The sequence below is a fragment of the Apis dorsata genome, unplaced genomic scaffold (genome assembly GCF_000469605.1).
Source record: "Apis dorsata unplaced genomic scaffold, Apis dorsata 1.3 scaffold_220, whole genome shotgun sequence".
NCBI lineage: Eukaryota > Metazoa > Arthropoda > Insecta > Hymenoptera > Apidae > Apis > Apis dorsata.
This window is the reverse complement of record NW_006263502.1, coordinates 35,187-61,249: the sequence shown is the minus strand read 5'-3', so window position 1 is coordinate 61,249 and position 26,063 is coordinate 35,187. Positions and strand designations below refer to the sequence as shown.

Here is a 26,063-nt window from a genome sequence, read left to right as displayed (position 1 = left end):
TTTAGAAAAAAATTTAATTTCACTTCAGAAATGGCGCTAATGATCAATTCTTACTCTACTATCTCTTTCTTTTAAAGAGATATCTTTATTACTCAAGAGATGGCTCTGATGATCAATTCTTATCCTATCTCTATCCTTTTTTCTTGCTTTCTTTTTCTAAATTTGTGTTTAATCTACGGCATTCTATAGATGGCGCTGATTTCCGAATTTTTATCCTATTTTCATCCTTTTCTCACTATTTTTTCTCTTTGTCTTACTTTATATATTCATCCTTCGCATGTGATCATAAACAAGATATGAGATTTAATTGAACACAATTTCATCATTTCACTTTCAAAACTACAACGTGTCTTAATTTTTAAAAAAGAAATATAGATATTAAAATCTTTTTTACTTTATAATATATTCCTAAGACGATAATTTTATCAAAACATGCATGTGTATTAAGAACACAGATTTTTAAATCAAATCTCATAAATTACATATTTTATTTATTTTTATTCAGTATTTTACAGCCAACCTCCTTTTCGAGGTGATTTACTTGGTCCTCGTGGCATAACATTTACCAATTTTTCCTTATCCTCTGGCAAATTTATATTTTTTTTAGGACTTAATGTGGGTTTTAATCGTGATTTCAATGTTTTAGGAATTTCATCCTTATGGCTAGACAATGTTGATTCTGTACCACCAGATTTCTTTATTGGAGAATTTGATGTGTACTTGAAAGTATTCGTGGAATGAGAAGATATTTCTGAAAATAAAATTAAAAAAAAAAATTCACTTTCTTTGAAAAATTATTGAATATTAATCGAATATATAAATTTTAATTTAAAATTTTAATAATTTAACAATAATTTAAAAATATTTAAAACAATAAAATTTGTTATTTAAATACTTATTTCTTTTCTTTTCTAATTTACAGAAATTATAAATTTATTTTTAATTTTACTTAATTTTTATATAAAATCATGAGAAATATTTATTATCCAAATGACAAAGAAAAAAATCAAATTTTCTTTTTATATGAAAGAAAAATTGATCAATTCTGTTGCGAATTTACTAATGAAATAATTTCTTTTAAGCAAAAATAATAAAATTATTTACCAGATGGTTGTTGATACGTCGTTGAACTGTTTAAAGATTTTCTTTTAAATTGCTGCGGTGGTACTGGTGCAGTTTTAGCGGATTTCTCATCGATATAATCCATTGACATTACAGGCTTCGACTATAAAGAAGAGTATAACAATCTATCAATATATTCATTATGGAATAAAAAATCAAAATCCAAATACATAACGAACGTACATAATTTTTAAAAGAAATACTAAAAAAAAACCGTATCTTGCATTATGTTATAGATATTCAATTTTTAATAACGAAAAAAATATAATAAATGCCTCTGTACGAAACTTCTTCTATTAATTAGATAATTCAATGAATTTTTCTAAAAAAAAGGTACAAGAAAATTTCTAAATATCCGCCTTCTTATTTGCATACGCATTCAATACGAATTTTTGCCATATATAGTTATGAATTTTTTTTTTTGAAAATCCATATTTGAACATCATTTTCGACATTAAATATTATTGACTTTATGAGAAACATATCGATATTCAATTCTTACTTTTTCTTTGGAATCTGTCATTACATTAATTATTGTTTTCGAAGTTTCTTGCACCGTTTCAGATTTATCACAAGTATCAGTTTCGTCGACCGTATCATGTAGAACATGAAGAATCGTGGAAGCAGTAGTTTCAGGAAGTTTCACAGCAAGTGATACAGGTGGCAATGTACTCTTATTGTTCAATTTTTGCGCCTCCTCCATAGCTTTCTTCAAGCTTATCTGATTTTGAATAGACGATTTACTGGTGCTTTTGCCAATCTGTGAACTTTTCACGGCGCTGTCCAATACCTGGAATTTTTTTCATTACCTTCCTCTCGGATAACAAATAAAAATATCGATCTCATTTAAGGTAATTTTAAAATTAATCGATTCCCACCTGATTCCAACGATGATTAGCCGATTGTAACACGGCTAATTTTGCGATTCTTTTCCATTTCGCGATATTGTCTTCGTCTTCGTTCGATTGCTGGAAAGATTCCATTTGATCCTCGTCTAGAGAAAGCGGAACTGCTACTTGGAAATCCTTCATTAATCTTCTTTCCCATACCTTCATCTTCTTGCCAAGAATAGCTAATCGTTCGTAAAGATTAAATTTAATAAACGAATCAGCTGACTATCTGTAATTAATAATATATATATATATATCGATTATAAAAATTATTAAAAAATTATGAATCGAGTCTTTTCTGAAAAATATCATAATTTCGATTGATTTTTTTCAATTCCAATAAAATATATTCTTTCTCATTTATTGCTTAATTTATCAATATCATTGGAATATATTAATATAAAAATACGATATGAAAATACGTCAGGAATAAAGATGCATCGACTCGAGAATATCCTACAAATACAAAGACTACATTAACGTTACAACATATTAAAATAAAAAATGCGAAAAAATCGATGTTAGCCGAACACGTCGATGCATTTTAAAATATACCGATATTCGTATGAAATATCGAATGTTACATTAATCCCTACAAAAAAGTTCCATGGCTAAAACTTGTATACGATAGGTAAAAAAAAGGAAAAAAGAAAAAAATTGATCTTCCACGCGAATTCTGAGATTAGAAGCGACCTACGAATAATTTTTTAAAAATTTTTCGAGGAGAAAAATAACATTTTTCTTTTTTCAACAATTCTCTCCTTTCTTAATCTTTCTACGATCGATAACCTATAAATAACAGATAACAATTAATCTAAATCGTACTCACTTTTCTCTTTCGTGTCAGCACTAGCAATATCCATTCCGTTCCTTCTCAAGATCTCCAACAATTCGCATCTCCACGAGGATAGATCCGACTTGAGTTCGTGTACGTCATCCTCGGTCACCGGATTCATCTCCTGTTCAGAGTGAGTGTTCACGATGTACCTCCATATCAGTGCTCTCATCACGGCTCCGTACCTGAAAAAAAAGCGAAATAATCCGGTCGTAAAATTAGAAAATAGCGTCGATAATGGATTTAAAGGAAGAAGAAGAAGAAAGAAGAAGGATCATTACCTGGAATCGCGCGTTCGTTTGCAATCGTTCATCTTCTTGGTGATCTTTCGCAGGCCGCACAACCTGAGGAACAGTTTTGGGGGAGGGATAATGTTGAATGGAGGTGGAAGCGTGCCACTGTCCTCGAAATAGCTCATCCACAGCTTCGTCCTCGCGAATTTCCATTCTTTGTCTGCTCGTTCCTAGTTTATTGGGGAAGAATTAACGTTAGAAATTAAGGTTGAGTTATTAGAATTATTGGAATTGTTTAAATTGTTTATCGAAGTGGATTAAATTCGATACTTTTTATTAATATAAAAAAATATATTTTTTTTTAGTTACCTCAATGACAGCATAGCTGTTGCTCATCATGGCGATGAGAAGATTCAGAAGGACGATCACGTTGATCACGGAATAAGAACCAAACATCAGCAGGCCCCAGAATCGAGTATAGCTCTTGATCCCTTAAAAATAAAACGAGCAGGATCGAAAATCGAAACACAGAGAGAAAACAAATATTCATAAAGAAATATTATATTAAGTTTTTGATTTACCTGTGAGTTCGAAACTTTCTATGCCAATCCCGCCAAAACTGGCCCAAAATAAACTTTGACAGGACTCGAAGAGATTGCTGAATCTGTAAAATCGAGAGATCAAGTATCAATTCAATGAAATAAAGATTCCATAAAATCCATAAAATCGAGAGATTAAATCGATTAGATTGGACTTATGCATTGATCATCTACCTTCTCCATCTTAAACAATTGTCACTCGCGGGGTCCCAAGATGGATCAACAAAATCAACGTAGCACTTTTGTCTTTCCAATTCGGCAAAGTACCAGAGCAATTGATTCAGGCCACAAGCGAACGCGAAAAGTACCAACGTGTAGATGAAGAAGAACTTTACAATGTCTATCACCATTCTTCCTAGAGATATCTGGAAAAAAGATATTTTTCGAAAAAAGAGATCAAAAATTAATCATCGCGCGAGGAAAAATTGTACATTCTTTTCTACTTTGTTTTCTGATCTTTCGTTCTATGGTATTCTATAATACTTAAAAAATTCACGAGAATGATCACCTGAAGAGGTCCCAAGTGAGGATTAATACTGAACAAATGGATCAATTTCAGGGCACTGTTGATGTTGGCGGCTGCGAACAGGCCTTCGGCGATTAACTGAGGATCGAAATCGCTCCAGTTCTCCCTTGGGATCAGAGCTGCCGAAGGATTGTCTCTAATCTCCGCTTTTTGCTGAAGATACGCGGCTAATCGAAGAATCGCAGTCGCGATGTAGAGAAAATTTCTAGTGAAGTCGATGAAGTTCCACATGTCTCGTAGATACCCCTTTAATCCGTCTATGTAAGCCTTCAAATTTGTACATCGAATTACATTTCTCGATATCTCTTAATTATAATCGAGTTATTTAAATCGAATCAATCGAATTAAATGTATTCTTTGATGTAATTCTAAAGATTGATATTTCTGCTAATAATTTTTTTCTTTCTTTTCTCGTGGAAGATTTTCAAAAATCTTAATTCTCAATCTTTTATCTGCTTAACTATTATATTTTTCTATTTTTAATGAAATAATAAATATTTGATACAGGATGTTAATATATTTCTTTGTAAAATCGATTCAAGAGGCTAAAGTAATAAATACAATTGGTATACAGAAATGTCGATAATTCAATAAATAAATAGACAATTTATTGAATTATAAGCGATTGAAATTGAAATTGAAGTCATTTTGTCTCGTTTCATTTGGTATAAATTTACATTATAACTTATAATTTAAGAAAATAAGTCTCGATCGAAATTTTTATGCTATTTTGATCTCTAGAATCTATGCAAATTTAACTCGAAGGAAGGAAAGGAAAGAAAAAATTGAAATCATTTCAGAAATCGATGAAAAGAAGCCTCGTCAATTGATTAGAAACAGATTTAGAACAGATTGAATATATTATAAAGGTAATATACCTCTCTCATTTCTTGCCAAATAAATCCAATAACATAAAGAATGACAATGCATTCCAAAAGCGATGGTGCTGCCCCTCTTTGCTTCGTCAATTCTATATTCATATTTTTTATTGTCTCATCGCTGCCGAATAATTTTACTATTTCTATCTCCGCGCGTAGAGATACCAACATTAGAATAACTGAAACGTCCAAGTTTATTCTCAACAATTTTTCTTCACTCAAGATAATTATTAATCTTGTCTAAATTGTGAAAATGAACTAGATCAATTATTTAGAAAGATTAAAACTTACACAAGAAGAATAGATACGAAGAGGCGTGAACGAGGAATTTAACAAATGGTTTACGCATTAATTGTCCGATCTTCGACTCTGGTGCTATTAAGTACATTATACAGTAGAATGGAAACATTAAAGCTGTTTTCGCAAGAATTCCACATCTTTTTCCTGAGCTCATGCGTCTAAATCCCGGTAGACCATCGTACCTTCGATGAAACGTAAATGTAAGATAATTTAAAAGTGAGAAGAATGACATCCATTCATGAAATTATTTTCTCAAATAATATTTTAATCTTTTTACAAGAATTTTAATCATTTTGAAATAATTTATATATATGATTTCATAATCTTCCTTTTACAATTTCTTCATTTAAAATTTATTAAAATCATTAATAATAATTTATTAATTAAAATATTATTCGAGATGGAAATGATATCTCTGTTTCTTTCCAAACAATCAATTTACGAATATCTAATTGTAATTAGATTAGATCAATTATTTAAAAAGACTAAAATATTTTTTAACAACTGCAACAAATACAGTATAGCCAATAAATATAGTTAATCCTTTGTACTAAACTATATATATAATCGTATTCATTGAATACGAAAGATTCGTGAAAATCAATAAAAAATAAAAAAGCTAGAGTATATCATACGAATATTGAATATTATTTAAGAGAGTTGATTGTACGACAATTTATGCCACATATTTTTAACGCAATTACCAAGTCGAATCGATTCTCATTTCAGGACATGTAATAAGAGTAACAAAGTTTGAGAAAGTCAAGTTCGTGACAATTTCGGATATGGAAAATCGAGAGAAGTTGCTTAACGAACTAACCAGATCGCTGCCAACAGTTGCTGCACGTGGGAATGGGAGACGAAAGTTTTCTGCTTATATTGTATGGCCAATTCTAATCTGGCCAGCTGCTTCGGGGGCAAGTTGGCATCGTCCTCAGGATCGTAGTTGAGAATCGTGTGCAACTCCGTAGTGGTTCTCACTTGTTGCAGAAGATCAACGGCGAATCTAATTCGAAACGAAATCGACCAATGCTTTTAAGAATATTTCTCAACGACTGGAAACGCTTGTACGATAAAAGAAAAAGAAAAGGAAAGTTATTTAAAATATATATATATATTTTATTATTAACAGAAATCCAGTTTTCAATATCTCATATTTGGAAATGAAACATTTGCACAGGTAGGTACAATTTAAAGGAAGGTTCATTTATATTTTATTACTCTTTCTTTTTTCTTTGCAGATCCAATAGAATAAATGTAATATATAATGCAGAATATTATAAATATTTTTAAATTAATAAATTGATATCGTACATTGATGATCCAAGAATTTTCATTCGAAATAAAAAAAGGAGATAAATAAATATAAAAATTGTAATTAAAATTAAACGGGGAAATTATTGAATGTTTACGAATGAAAATGTGTAAAGAAAAAGGGGAAAGTTTACCTTTCCACCTGACGTCGCAACTTCAAGTATTCACCTCTACTTTCCGGTTCGGCAATCGTCAATTCTCGAAGTTCCCAGCTCAATTGAAAAGCTGTCAGCAAAGGATCTGGCGAGCTAAGAGCTATCAAACTTGGACTTGCCAATGCTTTGTATTCAGAAACTCTAGTGGACGAAATTCTCAATGGATCTCCTGAGAATAGAGAACAATCAATGATTACAATACAAAAATTTTAAACAATTTCTTCTCTTATTTATCCCTTGTTTCGTGAAATAATTAGACAAACTCATATATTTTAATCTTGAAATAAATAAATTTTCTCGATCGAGAGGAAAATGAAAGATATTCAGACACATAAAGGAAAATAGATATTTATTTCTATTTGTTCGTTTTACCTATGGTTGATCGTAGACAATCGGCACATCCACATCTAATATCATGTGGCATAGGAAGAGTGGCGCCACGATCTAGTAACAATTTTAAAATCTCGTAATTGTTCCGCTGTGCCGCTAAAATCAATGGCGTAATTTCCGGTGGATATCTAGCGGAGGCTGGATCGATCTTTTGCCAACTGTGGATCACTTCTTTCTCAGCTGCAAATTACGTAAATATTTTATAGAAAACTTCCAATATTAAATATATTTTCTATTTTCTCATCTATAAATTAGGTATAATTAGGTATAATACCTGAAAGATTATCTAAAATAAAATCGATCTTGAAAAAATATTGAAAAATCAAAACTAGATGGAAAAAAAATTGATTGAATAATATTTAATATAATTTTGTAATTGAATAATTCACAATCACTGTTCAATTCACGATTAATCTTTTCTATACAGTTTCAATATTCATATGCCTTCTTATTTCAAGATAAAAATTCAAAATATAAAAATAAAATATCACTCACAATTATTCTCCAATGAACTGATGGTTAATAATTCTTCGTGTTCGAGCAGGAATTCAACAGCCTCTACAAATTCTTGATCAATAGCTCGAAGAAGGGCATCCTTCGTCTCTATACCCATTACTACTAATAATTTTACCATTTCTAGATTTTCTGAATCGATTGACAAGCACAATGCATCACGGCCCAAACTGTCCACGCAATTGATGTCTATTGATTTACCCTGAAAGTAAAAAAAAATGGATTATTGGAGATGAAGAAGTATGATAGATCTCAAATAAAGGGAAAAAGTGAATTTTCAAGGGACTCACGTGGCTTTTGTTGGCATATTGGATGAATCTTTTAACATTTACCAAATCACCGCGTTCTACTGCTAATAAGTATTTCTTTTCTTCTATATTGAGTGGCTTTGGAAGGTGAATCATATAGGTGTTTTCCTCGATTGGAGGAGCCTCTACTTCTTTCTCTGTCTTTTCACAGCCCATTGTGGACTACGGTTTTAAAGAGATGTTTAGAGATTGATAACGATAATTATTGAATTGCAAAAAAAAAAAAAAAATTATAGAAAATATTGGTAACATTAGAATTATCGATTGTCAATCAAAATTTGTGTAATTAAATTTGTGAATTTGTTACAGGAGAAATAATAATTGTTAAGAGAATATATTTGATAAATTGTAAATTAAATATTTTGTAATTGCAAAATTTTATTTGAAATATCGAAGCGAAGTTTATAATATATAACGATTAAAAATTAAAAATATGATTAAGTATTACAAGATTATCTTAGGAGAAGCAAACTCATCAAAATAAAATTAATACAATAAATATTTCATATTTTTGTAATCGTTACCCAAAAGCATGCAGCTTTATAATATTTTATAATATTTAAATTTCAATCATTTATCATTATCAAGAATGCAATTTCATTTATCAACATCATCTCTACTACACTCAAGTATATCAATCAAAGCTCGCTATAAATTCGTCCATTTGAAGTATAAAATATTCAAATCAACTACACAACCACCATTCCTCACAATTCTCTAAAAACAATTACAATATCTCGTACTCGTTCACTTTTCAATTTCCAAAGATTCCACTTCAATCTACCTTTATCGATTATATCCCTGTTTATATTAAATTTGGATAAATTTCAAATTTGATTCGATTTTATTATTATTTTTCACCGCACACTCATTAATAAGGAATACCGAAATATTCTCGCACCGGAATCTATTTGTGACGAAGAAGAATTTATCCAAGTCTGCAGGCAAACGATGGCGTCGAGTGCTGGTTTCGTTTATATACCGGATGATGGAAATTGAATTACGAGTATTAACCGAGACCCTGTTTATTTACTCGATTGCTTAAGGCGATGCTATACGAGACTAATTTGCTTATCGATATCTCGTTAACTACGTCAAAGGTCCGTTGAATAGTGGTAGGTATAATATGTTGGCGAAAAAAATGTGGTATGATTATCCTTTTCTTAAAAAATATCTTTATTTTACACGAATTCTTGTTTTTTGGTTTCAATTTTTTAAATTGATGAAGACAAAGATGGTAAATGATAATTTAAGATGTAAGAAATTGGAAGAAAAGAGTTGAGAAGATTTGATATGAAAGAATAAGATGGTGATACGATGATGACTTTAGTGTAGTTTGAATAGTTTGAAGAATTGTTGAACAAAAGAAGTATCGAAGTGTATTTTTATATATGGATTTTGAATAATTTATCTTTGGATTCAAATTGTTCTATTTGTTTTTTTTTTTAAAGATACGAATAGATTGATTAAACTTTCGTAGATTTCTTTGAGTATAAAAAAAATATTTAATGTAATTTGTTTATTGATATTTTCAATAACTTCTTATGATTTTTAGATCTTCAAATAAAAGATCGTTCGATGACTTCAAACGAGTTCTAATATCAACGATAAGATCATTTGATTGTTTAAAATTTTGTATAAATATCAAGCGATATAAAGAAGTATCACGAGGACAATATGATCGAATTCATCTTTCTTCTCTTCTCCAAAAAAATTCTTTTAATGCTTTTCATCGTTGTATTTGCGAAACGAGATCGCCCTTGATATTCTTTTCATACAAGAGGATTTCTTCTCTTACCAGGATTATTTTCTCTTATAGCCACTAAAAGTTACGATATCCTTAACTCGTGAATCTTTCAAATCGATTTCTTCACCATCTAACCTTCAATGAAACTTGGTCCGCGATAAAAGATAAATTGCAATATTTCAAGGAAAGTTTGCTACCATATGTCGATAATAATTGATAAATTCTTTGGAAAATGGTGATCTATATTCCCAATATTTTTCAATATGATTTTGAACTTCGCAAGAGTTAAAAAAAATTTCGAAATAACATCACTTCTTTCGTTTCGCTTCTCAAACATTCAAAATTTAAAAATTCTCAAAAATCCAACAAGACAATCTCATAATAATTTCTTTTATCTCATTCATCAAAATTTCAAATTTCTTTTCAACTGATAATAATTTCCACGTGAAAAATGTCGTTTGCAAATTTTTACAAATTATCAAAAATTTAATAATCCTTTAAATTTTTCTTCTTATATCTTCTTCATCCTCCCCAATCCATCTTCGAATTAATTAATTAATTCTTACTCAACGATAAAACGACCAGCATCTTGGAAGAAAGTAGCTCAAAGCAGTGATAAAATATTCAAACAATATTAAGGCCGATTATCCAGTACAACCTGGCTAGTTACAACTGCGAAATTCATTAAACTGGGCCCAATATTAAAATGTTCCCTCTTAAGACTTACCAGGTCGCCAGTTATGAGAGGAACGAGGGGATGAAAAAGAGGCAGCCAGCTGTTTACACTACGGCTTCCATCCACTCTTCCTCTCGTTTCAGTCGACGTTTGCACAATACTTGCACCCACGAGGGTGTTCAACGATCGTGGATCCATCATGGATCCATCTCAGCTTCCATTTCCAACTTCTGCTTACAAACTCTTCGATCACTGTTGCTCGAAGGATGGTTGTTACGATACGATTAGTTGCAGTTGAAGGATATCAACAGGTATTTCGCGAAGGAATATTATTTCTTGGAATTTTTCTCTTTTAAATTTTTTCCTTTTTCATACCTACGCTTTTTTACGTTTCTTTCGATATTTTTATGGTATATTTAAGCTTAAGTAATATAAAGCTTTGTGCTACATTTAATTTTAAGAATTTTGCTTGGTTTGAGATTCTTCTTATATATTTTTATGTTTAAAATTTTCTTTCAGAATCTTTTATTCGATCTTTTATTCTTAAAAACTTCGTTTTTTTAAGTATTGTTAGTTCCTTTTTATTTCATCGTTGAAAGAAATTTTGCATAAAATTTTAGTTTTTGTTCTATATAATTTTTTCAAATATTGATAAATTTTTAATTATGTTCAATTATAATATTATAAAAGTATTATAAAATTATATATATATTATAAATGTATTAAATAATTATTCTTCTTATAATTATTCTTCTTATATTGAACGTAAAAAGAAGTTTGTCGAGGATTGTTAAACACAAGGAAAGTAAATGGACGTGTGGTACTAACTGAAAGAAACTGCAGAATGTCAACAGTCTGGAAACTCGTTTTCCAGGCGCAAAAATAACACGTTAGGTGTTAGACGATTTACCAAGATAAAAAAGATAAAAAAATGACTTAGAATTCATCGTATTTTGTTAAGAATATGAAATGACTTAATTTACAAATTTATTTTATATTTCATTCTTTATTATTTTATTTCTATTAATATCCTTATTTTTATTATTTATATTATATATATTCCCCCTTTAATTTTTCTTTGTTCTCCTTATTTCGCTTTTTCACCAATATAATCTTTCTAATTGCGATCATTTTAATAATAAAAAATCCAAATCTTTATGACTTATACCTATAATTTTTTGTTGTGCAGATGAAATATCATTCTGTCACAAAAATATTAATCTCCACTATTTCAAACGAACAAAGTGATACAAAGAGAGATAAAATAAAAATAAAATCCCCTTTCAAACGTTATAAAGAAACTCTTCGATTTTGATCGAAGAAACCGCACACGAGGGAAAGCGTTTAAAGGAATATCCCATGTCGATGAACCTTCACCATGGACAATCGATAAACCGATTCCGCTTAACAAGCAATTGATGTCAAGCGAATCAATCGCGAAGTGAAAGCATCTTTTTCCACGGATGCGGCTACTTTCTTCGTGTGAGAAAAACGTGATCGTCGAGCATAAAGAGAGAGAGAGAGAGAGAGAAGAGAAAAACGATTTGAAAAAGGAGCCACGCTATGAATAAATCCGTGGTCTCGAATCAAGGCGATCTTCAGTGTCCAATTTCATTCCTATCATGGAATAACAAAATCCTTTCTCAAGATTCGTCATATTTATTCGATTATCTTAAATAATTTAGCATGGTGTCGATTACTTGTGCAAAATTTTTGACAGTTTTGATAAGCTTTTTGATTTTTGTCGACGAATCGTTTGGTGATGGAAAGATGGTGAAGGTTCCTGTGAACTTCCGGTACAGGAAGGACCTCGTGGCTGCTGCCAGTGAGCATGGAGATGAGTATCTTTCGAGCAATCTTTCTTTTTTTTTTAATTAAAGTTTTGCAAAGCAATAGATTAATTTATTAAAGTATAATTAAAGTGATTTACACTTATAAATTTATCCAATTATTTTTTCTATAAACAGAATTATTTTAAAACAATTTTTTAAAATAATTTAAACTATTTAAAAATATAATGAAAGAAAGAAAGTCTTTTTTTTTCATTTTTACGTTAATTCCAAATTATTTTAAACACTTGAGTGATCAAAGGCTTGTTCTCGTTCATTTTCACCTTTCTATTATCCCATTCCTCAATGCGAGAAACTGTAGACTTAATTAATACTAAAATGGAATGTCCTTATAGTTACTTGGTAAACCTTAATAACCCCAATTAACACCACCTTTTCATCGAGTTGGTGGATTCCTTCAGAAACTTTTGGCAAGAAGTGGAAAGCTTTACTCGATAATTAATTCAAACAGGTGGGGGAAAGCACGAGGAGAAGGGTGGTGGTTCAGAGTATCAGGAAGATCATCGTAACTTCGACGAAGAGAAGGGTGACAAGGTATTATATAACTTTATTGTTCGGACAAATCTCTGTATCAAATTCTATTTCGCTTAATTGCATATTCATACAAGTCTTTGCGAAATTATTCCACATATAATAAAAAATATATGCGAAGTATAATCTTTTAAATGGCTTTTATTTATTTAAAATTCATTGGATTGTTAAATAAGATTCGTAAGTTTATACAAATAGATAAATTAAGTATTATATAGATGATAAAAATATAGATATGATTAAATTCTATCATTTCTTCTACAGAAATTTGTTCAAGTTTAAAAATTAAAATATTTATGTACCATGATAATTCATTTTTTTTTTTTTAAATTATAAAACATTTTCTAACGATTCTCTTCTCCATCATGCATAATAATTAAATCAATATTATTTATACTTTTTAATAACATAATCACTCGATTCTTAATTAATTAATTCAAAATCCAGTGTGCAATATCACACACAGCTATAACAAATTTCTCCATCAGCAAGAGACTATTCTTCTCCTGCAGCCACACGCTCGTCATCGCCCAAGACTCTTTTCCCTTTTTATCACCCGTAATATTACTGTCCACCCAATGTTCTCGAGGGATTATTTATTATATGGTCATTGTTGCTCGAACGATATCCTTGCAGCGGTCGAACGACGCTTCTTTCTTCACCGAGAAAATATTCTTAGGTAACAATACCCTTCGCTCTTTTTGTAAGGCCACCCCGATATTGCTTCTCGCGTTTATTTTCGGCAATTAATTCGTCAACGAACTCGTTACTTGTCCGAAATTCCCTCGATATTGTCGTAAAACAGAAAATTTCTTCGCGAAAGTTTTTTCGTGTATCCGATTTATAGTGTCTTACTGTTTATTCTGAAATCTTGGATAATAAAGATTAGTTTTTTAATAAATATTGTCAATTTGATAATGGTATTTTTGTATATCTTTAGAAAATAATAGAGTAATAAGATAAAGAAAAAATGGAGAAATGGAATAGAAGATATGTGACAAATATATAATAATAGAAGAAATAATATAATAGTGTAATAGTATAAATAGTAGAAGAAAAGAATTGGAAATAGAAAAAAATAGAAGAAATATTGGAATAGATGACAGGAAAATAAAAAATTCTTCTTTTATATTAATTTTTCATTATCTCATGAATGTAATTTGTATGTGCATATATCCGAAAACAGGGTTACAAAGTCTTCCACGAATTCGACAAAGGTGAGAAGGGTCACCATGATAAAGAGGATCACAAGAAAGTGTACGACGAGAAGAAGGGGGAAAAAGAGAAGAAACACGAAGAGGAAGATCACTATGATGAAAGTCATCAGGACGAGGAAGGCGACAAAGGTGCAAAATTCGACGAAGAGGGCAAACATCAGAAAGGTTATAGCACCAAAGGAGAGCACAGTGTCTTCAAAAAGGTTTAGATAAAAAAAATCATTAATTTAATTTAAATAATTTTCTATACAAATTTTTCTTTAATTTTATTAAACGATTGTTTCCAAATTTCCATTTTTTAAAGATGAATTTAATTAAAAAATTGTGAAACAGAAGAATAAATGAATATATATATATATACAGGATGAATACGAAAAGAAACATGATTTTTATGATGAATATCACGAGGATGGGGAACATGAGAAACATGGCGGATATCATCACGAACACGAAGGCAAGAAAGGTGGACACGAGAAGAAGGGACACACAGATTCTGCTCGACGCGAGGTTTGTCAATTTCTATAAATTTTACAAACATTTTATCAACATTTCAAAAATTTCTTAAGTGATCAATTAAATCTTTGTAAAATATTTTATAAATAACCTAAAATATATAACAAATTCTTTAAATTTAATATTAATTGGTACATCAGCATCATCATGGTAAGAAGAAGCATCATGAAGAGGGCCATCATCATCGTAAGCAAAAAGGTCGAAAGCTCGATGAAGGTCACAACAGTCATCATCAACATGATAGAAAATATGGAAAGAAGGGTGGACACGAATCGGGGAAAAAATGGTTCGCCAGTAGTGGTCATTAAATTTTTAAATGATGAAGTATGTTTTTTTAAATATGTATCACATATAATAATTTATGCTTAGCCAATTACAGCCATATAAATATGTTAGTACTTAGTTTTACTAATGTGCAAATATTAATTCTTTAAAAGATTGATTCTACAACTAGTCATAACGATGAATATTTACATTTAAAGAAACTTATTTCTATCTACATTGGAATTTTTTAAAGATAATATTGTTTAAAATAATATTAAGAATATAAGAAAAAAAAATAAAAAAAGAAGAAAAAAATATATTACAAAAAATTTTAAATTTATATAAATATACATATTTTTTATTCATATGTAAATTATCATAAATCATTCAATAAAATCATAATTTAGACGTTTATCTATATATATGTATATGTATATAATATCAAATTTTATTTTCACTTTTTTGATTTTCATCCAAACCGAAATTAATCGATCAGCAAATTTAATCTATATGCAATTTCTTGGTAACTTTTGTCGTGACGAAATTCTTCAGAAAACCAAGCACGTTGCAGCTCTCACAATTCTAGAGCAAATACATAAGAACCCGGAGAGGAAATAATCGAACGTGGAAACAGAAAGCACGTGCGTAAATAGCTGTTGCAGGTGTATGGAATTGTGTCTGTTCGTTCACTGTTCGAGGCGATGGTCTTAATAAGTGCTTTGATAAGTGCTTTTCTGGCAGAGAGCAAGAAAATATGTTATTTAAAACGATGTTATTTAAAAAATATTGAAAATTCAATTGCTCACATTTTATATTTTATTTTAATTTGTTAATACTTTTTCAATTTCCTAAGATAATTTTAGTAAATTTAAGTAAAATTTCAAAAAAAATATCAACACAAAATATTCTTTCTTTCTATATAAATTTAAAATAATGCTTGTATGCAGAAGAATAGTGAATGGATTGTTGGAAATTTGAAAAAGTAGTATTGAAAATAAGTGAAATTATCAGAACTTTTGAACTTTTTATAAATAAGAAGAGGAAAAAGTAAAATTCATTAAAAAATATTTAACTGGAATTAAAATAATAAGTATATAAGTATCACAGAAGAAGATTTTCACATATTTTCATTCATCCATTTGAATTTTACTATATTTTTAAATATTTTTAATACAATATAAGAGATGATATTGGATACGAATGTTTCAAATGATAATAAATTTTTTAACCTGTTAAAAAAAATTATGGAACTTTTTGTAGATAAAATTATACGACAGGGACGAGAAAGTAATTTTTTGTATCTTTTGGCTTTTGTGAGCTTTAATGGAATACATTTGAAACGAGATAATGACACTGAAACGTTGATGATATCGTGAAATATAACTTTCTCTGTGAATTTCGAATATTTGGGCATATCGTTCATATTTTTACTATCGAATATTTCAGAATATTTATAGTTAAATATTTATCAATATTTATAGTTAGAACGACAACAGGAATGGAATATAGGAAATTGAGCTGCTATTGTGTTTCTGAAATTGAATCGTTACTCTACTTGTGAAACTAGAATTTTTAGAAAAATTCCAATTTTTAAACTGATCAAAATTTTAATTTCAAATATTACAAATCTTTTAAATTTCTATTTTTTTTTTACCTATTAATCTCTTTTTAAAATTTACACTTACAAGAAATTTACACTTTGCAAAATTGCAAAAATGGTAAAAAAAATCCTTTTTAAAAATAATCAAATCATTGTCGCAATAAAAAACTAAAATTCATCCGTCTATTATTCTTCATCGTGCAAGAAATACGATAAAAATATAAATAATTTATATCCATGTGAAATATTGCTTGTACAAATTTCGTAAAATTGCAAAAATCACAGAATTACGAAGATGAGGTCGAACAGTTAACGTAACACCGCCACAATAGAACGTGTCAAAGAGTCCTTATCCTTACGAGACGGAGGAATATAACGAAATAAATAATTCTCGATCACGTTACCCGATCAACCGAGAATTCGTGCTCGTTCTCTCTTTCGCGACAGGTATCTCGGCGTGAAAAGTGAAAATCTTGGCGTAAAATTGGCCACGGTTCGCTAAAGCGATTCATTGTCGCGTCGCTGTATGAATACGGGCATGATATCGATTCGAGAAACCATTACTATTTTCCTCGACAGGAAACCAGACACGTCGAGGTATCGAACTTCATCGCGAGGAATGTTTATTCAAGGGTTATTCGAAGGTTAATTAGTTTCTGGAAAAAGGATTTTCCGATTCGTTTAAAGCGATCGATACGATTGACATGATTTGTTCTACTGGTTAAAGGGTTACGAATTGTTCTTCACTTTTTTCTTTTTTCTAATAGTAGTATTAATGTCTCTTTTAATTCAAGAGTTTAATTTATTATTAATATTACAATGTAAGAATTATTTCGATATTGAGTTGAATTAAATTTTTTTAAGTTTGTTGGTTTTTTCTTGGAAAATTTAAAGAAATTTTGAAATATCGATTATTTGGTAATTTTTTCTGAATATTTTAATAGCTATTATGTGCTTAATTGGAGTAAGGAAAGATGCATGCGCGAGTAGAAAATAATATGAAGGGAAATGAACTGTATATGGTCAGACGTAGTACAGTTTAAAATTGATTTCTCTGCAGTTTTTTATCATTTATCATTTATATATTTAAATGTGGTACAGTTTTATTATTTAAACGTAATAAAAATCTTATGAAAATGTTATTTAAGGATAATGTTTAACAATAAAATTTACTTCAACAGTTGGAAGAAGAAAAAGTTTTTATTAAAAATGAATCGTTCAAAATGTAAAACTGATATATTTTAATGAATGAAGTTTAATGATGTTTAATATATTATAGAAATATACCAATTTATAATAAACTCTCTATATAATCTTCAAAGAGTGAAATAATTAATATATTTTATTATATATTTAAAATTGCATATATAATGAAGTAATATGAACCTATAAAGAAATAATGATTTTAATAGTTACAAAGAGAATTTAATCGAGAATTCTTTAAACAAATTATTAATAATTCCAATGAAATTTTATTCTTATTTATTATTTCGTAATAGATTTATTATTTTTATTGAAACAAGATTTAAATATTTGATTTAACGAATTATTGTATAATTTAAATAAAATGATGAATATATATTCCAGAATTTTTTCCAAACGTATTTTCGCTTCACGATCAATTTTCTTCATTTTATTCCCAATATCAAGGAAGAAATTAAAACGAAGAACGAATGAAAATTAAAATATGCCTACACGAGATCCAGAAGCGAAGCCTTAAAAGATCAAAGACTAATTTCTCAACCAAATTCACGACGTAAACGAGGTCAGTCCTCCATGAATCGAATAAAATCCCTAGATGAGCCGAAGATTGCGCCTCCAGCTAGTTAATGAATGTCATCCTACCAGTTCACTTTAAGAAGATACGTCACAAACTTTTGACGTTTCTCGTTCCACTAAGAATTAATTCCAGAATTTCTCTCTCTCTCTCTCTCTCTCTCTCTTTCTTCTATTTCAACACAAAACACTTTCATTGGACAAGAATCGATGAAGGAGGAAATTTTTTTGGAAAACTTATCATAATTTCACGAAAATCTTTTCTATCTTTATTTTCTTTTTTTTTTCTTTTTTTTGGTTTTGTTTATTTTTCACCATTTTATGCAAAAATTTTCATCAGTCAGGAGTATCTTCTTTTCAATATATTGACTTCACATTGAACGTGTTTGAAAAGTGTTTCGAAGCTCACCTGATGTGAATATTAAAGGTAAGTTTTCAAGAGGAATACGCTGGAAACAAAGAAAAAATTACTATTAGAAATGAATGGAAATTTAATGAATAGGATATGATGTAAAAGTTATTATGCAAAAATCTTGGTTGAGGCTTGTTTATTAAATTTAACGTTTGATGAAGCGAGAAATATTGTAATACATAACGGTATGGTGTAACAGAAATAAAGTGTCATTTCATTTCCGTCTAATTTCTTAATATCGCTTGAAATTTGAATTCATTAGAATAGAAATTGTATAGATTACATAATTGGTAAAAAGAAAGATAAAAAATGATTATATAAGCGAATCTTCTAAATATTCACAAAGAAATATAATTTTTCCTTTTAATCAAAATATAACATATTTTATTATTCCCATTTAAAATATATATTGACTGTTTATATTAATATTTGTCTTGCAAAAAACGTTACAAGAAAAGATAAAATTCTCGTTTTTTAAATAAATCTTTTTCCTATCATATTTATAAAGAGATATTTAAATTCCAAAAATAAATAAACAGACAAATTTGTTATATCATTTGAATTTATATACGATTTTCTGATAATTCGATTGAAATTAAATATCATGACATGATCGCGATCATGTCATTCGATTCATCGAGGGTTGTGCATAATTAATCAAGATACGTATTACGAAATAAATCACAATAAATGTTATTAAACTAATTCGTCGTTTTAACAGAATCGTGAATCTTGTCGAATGGAAAAAGGAATTCGTTACATAATAAACGTGAAACAAATCGATTTGTCAGGCGTATTTAATCATTACAAAATTTTTAATTCTCTGTTTATTATAAGAAGTTTCCCTCTTTTTAAACATAAAACACTCCCTGTTTGGGAACAAACTTTTTACAAACGTAGTTACGATTAATGATTTTATTTTTTATTTCCATCCATGCAAGGTTAAAGGGGGAAAAAATGGGAAAAATGGTAATTATTAATTATTTTTAACAGATATTAAATAAAATGTAAATTTTATTTTAATATAGAAAAGGGGTTAAAAATAATATGTTTTACATTTGGTTTAGTTATTATTTTTTTAAAGATATTGAAAAAAAATTATGCTTTGGAAAAATATATTTATTATTCTATCATTTGAATTAATTTTACATAAAAAAGAATTACGAAAATGTATAATTCTACCTAAACTTCAATTTTTAATATTTATTATCATATTGATATCATATTAATTTTTGATATCAAAATTTAAATTTCCATTGCAATTTCAATTTGAACAGTATCAGTATTGAATAAATAATGTAATCAATAAAAAAATGCATAAAATACATAATATCCTTGAATTAATTGCATAATATTCTTGAAAGATCACCCAATAAACTCCTTTTCGAATGAAATCTTTATTCGAATTGACCATAACTTCGGTTTAAATTGCAACTTAACGTATTCCATTTACCAAGAAACGACGTACACCGGAAAATTAAAATAGAAAGTAGGTATATTAAACGCGAGTTAATAGTTTCGTTTCTTTCGTCACAAGAAACAACATCAAATTATTCATAAGCATTTGCAACCTCCTCTTTTATATTTTTATTATATTATATAAATTTTTTCTATTTTTATTCTAATTAATTGTTTAATTATAAAACACGATATTTTAATCTTTTCTTCATATCAGAAGACAAAGATTTGAGAAAAAAAAATATAATATAATATAAATAAAATCAAATTATCAATCAATGAAAAAAAAATTATACTTACTGTCATATTTTCTTATCAAATTAAACTGATATTTCCAAATTAAAGTAATATCAAAAATTCTTTCTTTTTATATAGAATTGTTCATGAAATATCCAATATGGCCCAATATTTTTGAAACCCATATTTATAAAGTAAGAAAAGAAAAGAAAAAAATAGCAAAATTAAAGAGAAATGAGAAGAAAAGGGAAGGATAAACACAAAATCTTACGTAATTCATTCGATTGAGCTCAAGATACTTACCACGATTCGGCCGAGCGACTATCTTGTGCAACAATGTTATATTGTGTTATGGGCAGAGAAAGGAGGAAGCCGAAAGGATCTTGCGATTGATCGATAATCGAATGACGGCTTTACTGTTTCGATCGGTTAAATCTCGCCTTCTAATCGGTGTGAAATTGTCATATCATTCGAGGATTGTTTTCTTGAGATCGAGAAACTACCTGATATAATTGCCTAGCTCGATTCGAAACACAGCTCAGTCTTCGTCCTGTGCCCGACGAGAAATGGGAATCCCTGGATCATGGGCTGTCAGCCTCTTGCTTTTGTTGTTTTATCTGGTAAAGTTATCCATATCTTTCTATAAATTACGTTTTTTTTTATTTTATCTTATTAATGTTAAATGTTATCTTGAATTTTTGATTTTTAAAATTGTGTATTATACATATGTGATTTTTTTAAACTTTTAAAGATTGGAATTTGGTAAAAACTACTGGAGGCTATTATTTTTCCAAAGTTGATTTAAATATTTTAATAGGGGTGGAAATATTTAGAAGTATTTGTAATTTATAATTTCCATTTTTTTATATTTAATCCTGTTTGAAGATTTCTGACAAAACCTCTTTATGATACACTTTTCTTAAAAATGTGATCACAAGGATATTGATTATGAGGATTAAAAGTGTATAATTTTAATTAGAACTTTTTGGACGTTTTCGTAAATTATATATTTTTAAAGTAATTTTATTCGTTGAAACGTATGACTACATATTTTATTTGTAAAATTAATATTACAATATCCTATTGTTAAAATATAAATTAAATAACTTTTAAAATATTAAATGTTTCTGATTTAAAAACATGAAAAACTTTTCAGGCAGAGAAAAAAAGATTATAAATTTAATACAATATTAAATTAATATATTTCATTCTGAATGAGATAAAATTAAAATAAAATTATCCTGACAAATTTTGCGTAAAAAGATTCTGTTAAAGGAAATTATGATTGATTTTCTTCATTGTTTTTAATTATTTTTAAATATCTGTATGCAGGGAACAAGATGGACGACAATAAATGCAAAAATCGACAGAACAAGGAGAACAGTCTTTACAACTCCAAGAGAAACGGAATTTTTAAATGGCGATAATGTTAGAAAAATTAATGACAAAATTTTGATGTTAGTAGAGACTCGAAATGTAATTCCTAAAAAAAGGAATAACGATGAAACGTTGGATCAACGAGTGGATTCATCGAATATAGCGATGGTGAACGTTGATAACGTGAAGGATTTGGAAAATTTAGAGCACGTTTTATCTATCGTGGAATACGAGCCACGGAAGATTAATAAGAAAGAAAAAAGGAAAATTGTGGATACTTTTAATGATAATCTTGGTAAGCAAAAAATGAATAATTAAAATATTAAGTATATTGACATTAAAAGTGATAATTAAAATATCGTAAATATTAGCTTTTATTTTTATTGTTACTTTTTATATTTAAAAAAGAGTTATTATTTTTTATTTGTATTACAGTAATAATTATTACTGTGAAATTTTAATAGTGTTCGAATTATATAGTTGATAAAAATATTGATTAAAACGTGAAAAACAAAATAACGAATTTTATTAATTTTTTATTATCTCTTCAAATGAATTTTAATATTGAAAATTTTTATTGCACCAACTTAATTTCTTCTTAATTTTTAGCTTATAATAAAATAATAAAACGTTAATTTTCAGATACTATAACTTACAGTAATGAAAATACAAATCCAGTAACTCCAGATGTTACCAGTCTTTACTACGAAGTACCACGAACTATAGAACCCAATAAAATAACAATAACTCCACAATACGATACTAGAGCCAACCAACACGCTCCAAAATCACTGAAAACCGAGCAAAATCCAAAATCTCAAAACAGGGAGTACAAGTACCCAATCACAACTTTCAAACGTAAATCCTCTAGAATTCATATGACGTCAAATTCTTCTCCTACCACATCTCCAAGTGATATTTCTTATTCAACCAAAGCAAGTAAAAGGAAGAAAACGCGTAAACGAATGAAAAATAAATCTTTAACGAAGCAAGAAGCAACTAGACTCTTAGAAAATGTTGATAATTATCCAAGAGCTGAAGAATCGATTAACGATGAAGGTAAAAACAAATCGAGGAAATTGGGCTTGCAGATCAAATACAATGCTGAGCCTAAACCATTTTCATCTGTGATCAGATCTGCTGAGAAAAGTCAGGAGAGTAATTTAGAAAAATTCGATGAAGTAAATTCTAACGTCTCTGATAGAAATTATTCAAATGCTATGAAGATCAACGATGATTACTCGAAAGATTATTCAAAGATAGTGGATCCAGTAAAAATCTCTTCGTCTGAATCGAAGAGAAAATTATACGAAGACACAGAAGAAAATTCTACAGTAAAGAGCAGTCCTTCTACATCCACTGATCGTAATGAATCTTTTAAACCAAATAGAGACAATCCTTCTTATAAAAATGTTCAAACTACTGAGAGAGATGATTTCTTTGAGAATGAAAGCTCGACAAACAAACCAATATATAACAATAAAAAATACGTTAGTGAATCAGATATAGATCCATCCTTCAAAGCTTCATCAGTGACTCAATCGAACTCGTATAAAAATATTCCAGCGATTATTGATTCAATGAATCCAATTGTATCCACTCCAATACCTTCCACAGAATCCAATCTGTATTCCTCTAGTCACATGTACTACTATCCGCCATTGTTGCCTACAATGGCGCCACAGAGACAATTTGAGGTAAAGTCCACTGTCGAAAATGAATCAAAAATAGATGATTCGAACGAAGACAAAGAAAATACGAAGGAAGACAATGAAGAAATTAAGAAAGCATCCTCAGATGACGTGACAGTGGTCACAACTTCCGAAAACGACGAAAACAGGAAATATGAAATTCGTAAAGACGAAGATCATCAGACTGAAGATCGACAGAATAATCGAAAATTGCCTGAAACTGAAGAGGATAGTTCTGAAAGGTATAAAAAGTATGAAGATAAGGGATACAGAAGATACGCTCACAAGTATAATGATAAAGTGGAGGAGGAGGAGGAGGAGGATGTTGTAAGTGATGGCACGCACGATAATGAAAGTCATCAGAGTGTGAAGGAGGGTGCAGCAGATGACGCAAGTGGGAAGGGTGGTGAGAAGAAATTTGAGAAGGGTGGAGCCACGGAACAGGAACAGGAACATCATAAGAGCGAGGGTGAGAAGGGAAAGAAGGTAGGAGATGTCAATGGATCAACCAATATTCAATATTTATGTTTCGATCGATCAATTTTTAAAAATCTACATACACGTAGTAAATTTTATCGATATTTTTTTGAATTTTTTTTTTATTTCTTCGAATTTATTATTATTTCGTGAACAATAAAGATTCCCTATAAGAATACCTAACTAAAAGATAAATAAAAGGTAAATAAAAGGATAACTAAAAGATAGGATAGATAACTAAAATACCTACTAAAAGATAGGTAAATGAAGAAGAAAAGTGACGAAGAAAATATTAATTAAATTCAATATCGATGTGTGAATACCAAAACATTAATAAGGAAGTTATTATGTGTTTAATTTGTGTTTTTTATAGGTCTATAAGAGCTGGGACGAGAACGAGAAAGCCAATAAGGGTCATCAAGACAAGGAACGGAAGAGCAATTATTACGATGAGAAGGATGGCGATGAGAAAGAGCACAAGGAAGAGGGTGGTTATCACGAGGAGCATCAAAAGGACGAGAAAGGCGAGAAACAGGCGGAATTCGACGAGAAGGGTGAGCATCAAAAGGGTTACAATACCAAAGGACAACACTCGGTGCACGAAAAGGTAAATCCTACGTGGAGTGAATCAATTTTCTTCTCTCGATTGATATTACTTTCTAATATTATTTTTCTCTTCTTCTTTTTTTTTCTTTTCTTTTTTTTTATTTCAGGATGAGTTCGAAAAGCGAACGGAATTCTTCGACGAATTTCACGAAGATGGGGATATGGAGAAGGAAGGTGAGCTGTATGGCGAGCACAAAATGTCCAAGGGTGGCCATTATAAATCGGGACACCATAACGAAGGCGACGAGGAGGGAAAGTACGGTAAAGAAGGCAAGTACGCGAAAGGCGATCACCATTATGAGGACAAAGGTTATAAGGTTAACGAGGGCAAGGATAGTCATCACGAATATAAAAATATGCATGGGGAAAAGAAAGATCATAAAGATGGCAAGAAATGGTCGTACAAGAAGGGTGACGATGAAAAAGGTGGTGAGAAGAATCATTGATTCTTTGATAATTGCAGAGATTTTATTTTTTATTATTACAGAAATTAAATTCTTAAATTCGACAGAGAGATATTAAATTGAAATTTAATTAAGTATTCGTGCCAATAATTGCTCTTTCTTTCACTTTGAATTTAAGATTAAATGGTATTTTTATAAAATTTTTATAAGTTTAAAAAATACACATATATATAAAATTATTATAATAAGAAAATTAATACAACGTGAAAGCAAAATTTGCCAAAAAGATAAATTTAATTATTTAGAATGTTAGAAAAATCTCTGCATTAGAACAATCTGCAAAAGTAAGAATCTAACCATATGCTTTTTTTTAATTAAAATCTAATATTTTTGTAAATAGCATTAAAATTTTCATACTTATACACGCACCATTTATTATATCTTTAGATATTCTTTTTACAAATTGTATCTAATACAATTTTTACAATTAAATATTATAATTACAATAAAAATTATTGTTATACTTGTTAAAATAAAACTTTCGAAACGTTCTATCAAATTAGATCGAATTTCATTCACTTTGTGTGAAGAAATCTATAAGAAAAAACACATGAAACTACGTTGAAAGTAACTGCATTGTCCAACAGGAAGACTAAAATCCTTTGAATCGTGTTACACGATATTTTGACATTATGTTTCGCGAGAGAATCGTTTTTAAAGGAATATTCTTGACAGAGTGACCTGCTGGAAATGCTTTGTGAGAAATTTGGAAAGTTGGATTTTCGGTATGATGAACATAGAATTATTCTCAAATAAGTGATTCAACATCTGCATATGATCTATGAAGAGGAAATTTTCGAATATTTATTTTTCTTTGTAATGATTATTCTGCATTATAGAAGAAATGATATCGAGAATGATGGATTTCTCTATTTGGATAAGCAGATGGTTAAATGGAAAAAATATAGATAGATCATGGGAAAACTTTGAAGAAAAATCGAAGAAATTTCTTGGTCATGGCATTTGGTGATCGGTCAAAGTTTTCTAAACTCTATATGCTTTATTAATTCTACTCTACATATTTTATTATGTAATGTGCATGCAGCTTGATCTATTTGAATATTAGAAACAAAAGAAGAATTTAAATATACAAGAAGATTAATA

General features: G+C 29.2%; 3 protein-coding genes across 3 annotated transcripts; 2 read left to right on the top strand and 1 right to left on the bottom strand.

The window, feature by feature from the left end:
- Window positions 1-456: 456 nt before the first annotated feature.
- Window positions 457-8,921, bottom strand: LOC102671982 (transient-receptor-potential-like protein). The gene is made up of 18 exons (XM_006615231.2): window positions 8,847-8,921; window positions 8,046-8,263; window positions 7,738-7,957; window positions 7,225-7,422; window positions 6,832-7,021; window positions 6,204-6,389; window positions 5,375-5,565; window positions 5,084-5,262; window positions 4,188-4,472; window positions 3,854-4,044; window positions 3,662-3,744; window positions 3,450-3,571; window positions 3,129-3,310; window positions 2,842-3,032; window positions 2,001-2,194; window positions 1,625-1,912; window positions 1,105-1,225; window positions 457-751 (listed from the first exon to the last, which is right to left on the bottom strand). Exons 2-18 carry the CDS (start codon window positions 8,217-8,219, stop codon window positions 510-512), a joined length of 3,237 nt encoding a protein of 1,078 aa, XP_006615294.1. The 5' UTR covers window positions 8,220-8,263; window positions 8,847-8,921; the 3' UTR covers window positions 457-509.
- Window positions 8,922-12,549: 3,628 nt separating this feature from the next.
- LOC102671851 lies at window positions 12,550-15,084 on the top strand. Its single transcript, XM_031510312.1, is given in 5 exon segments — window positions 12,550-12,870; window positions 14,054-14,287; window positions 14,448-14,591; window positions 14,738-14,924; window positions 14,926-15,084. Coding segments are annotated over 4 exon segments (546 nt in total). The 5' UTR covers window positions 12,550-12,870; window positions 14,054-14,099; the 3' UTR covers window positions 14,953-15,084.
- Window positions 15,085-20,893: 5,809 nt separating this feature from the next.
- Window positions 20,894-25,033, top strand: LOC102671709 (glutamic acid-rich protein-like). The gene is made up of 6 exons (XM_006615229.2): window positions 20,894-20,964; window positions 21,677-22,016; window positions 22,364-23,180; window positions 23,256-23,898; window positions 24,263-24,496; window positions 24,603-25,033. Exons 1-6 carry the CDS (start codon window positions 20,911-20,913, stop codon window positions 24,939-24,941), a joined length of 2,427 nt encoding a protein of 808 aa, XP_006615292.2. The 5' UTR covers window positions 20,894-20,910; the 3' UTR covers window positions 24,942-25,033.
- The last annotated feature ends 1,030 nt before the right edge of the window (window positions 25,034-26,063 follow it).

Coding starts and splice junctions, on each gene's coding strand:
- LOC102671982 (XM_006615231.2), bottom strand. CDS start 8,219: ATGGGCTGTGAAAAGACAGAGAAAGAAGTAGAGGCTCCTCCAATCGAG. Junction 4,473..5,083: donor TTTGGCAAGAAATGAGAGAG/GTATATTACCTT, acceptor ACAAATTTGAAG/GCTTACATAGACGGATTAAA. Junction 4,045..4,187: donor CTCACTTGGGACCTCTTCAG/GTGATCATTCTC, acceptor TCTTTTTTCCAG/ATATCTCTAGGAAGAATGGT.
- LOC102671709 (XM_006615229.2), top strand. CDS start 20,911: ATGGGAATCCCTGGATCATGGGCTGTCAGCCTCTTGCTTTTGTTGTTT. Junction 20,965..21,676: donor TGCTTTTGTTGTTTTATCTG/GTAAAGTTATCC, acceptor ATCTGTATGCAG/GGAACAAGATGGACGACAAT. Junction 22,017..22,363: donor TACTTTTAATGATAATCTTG/GTAAGCAAAAAA, acceptor GTTAATTTTCAG/ATACTATAACTTACAGTAAT.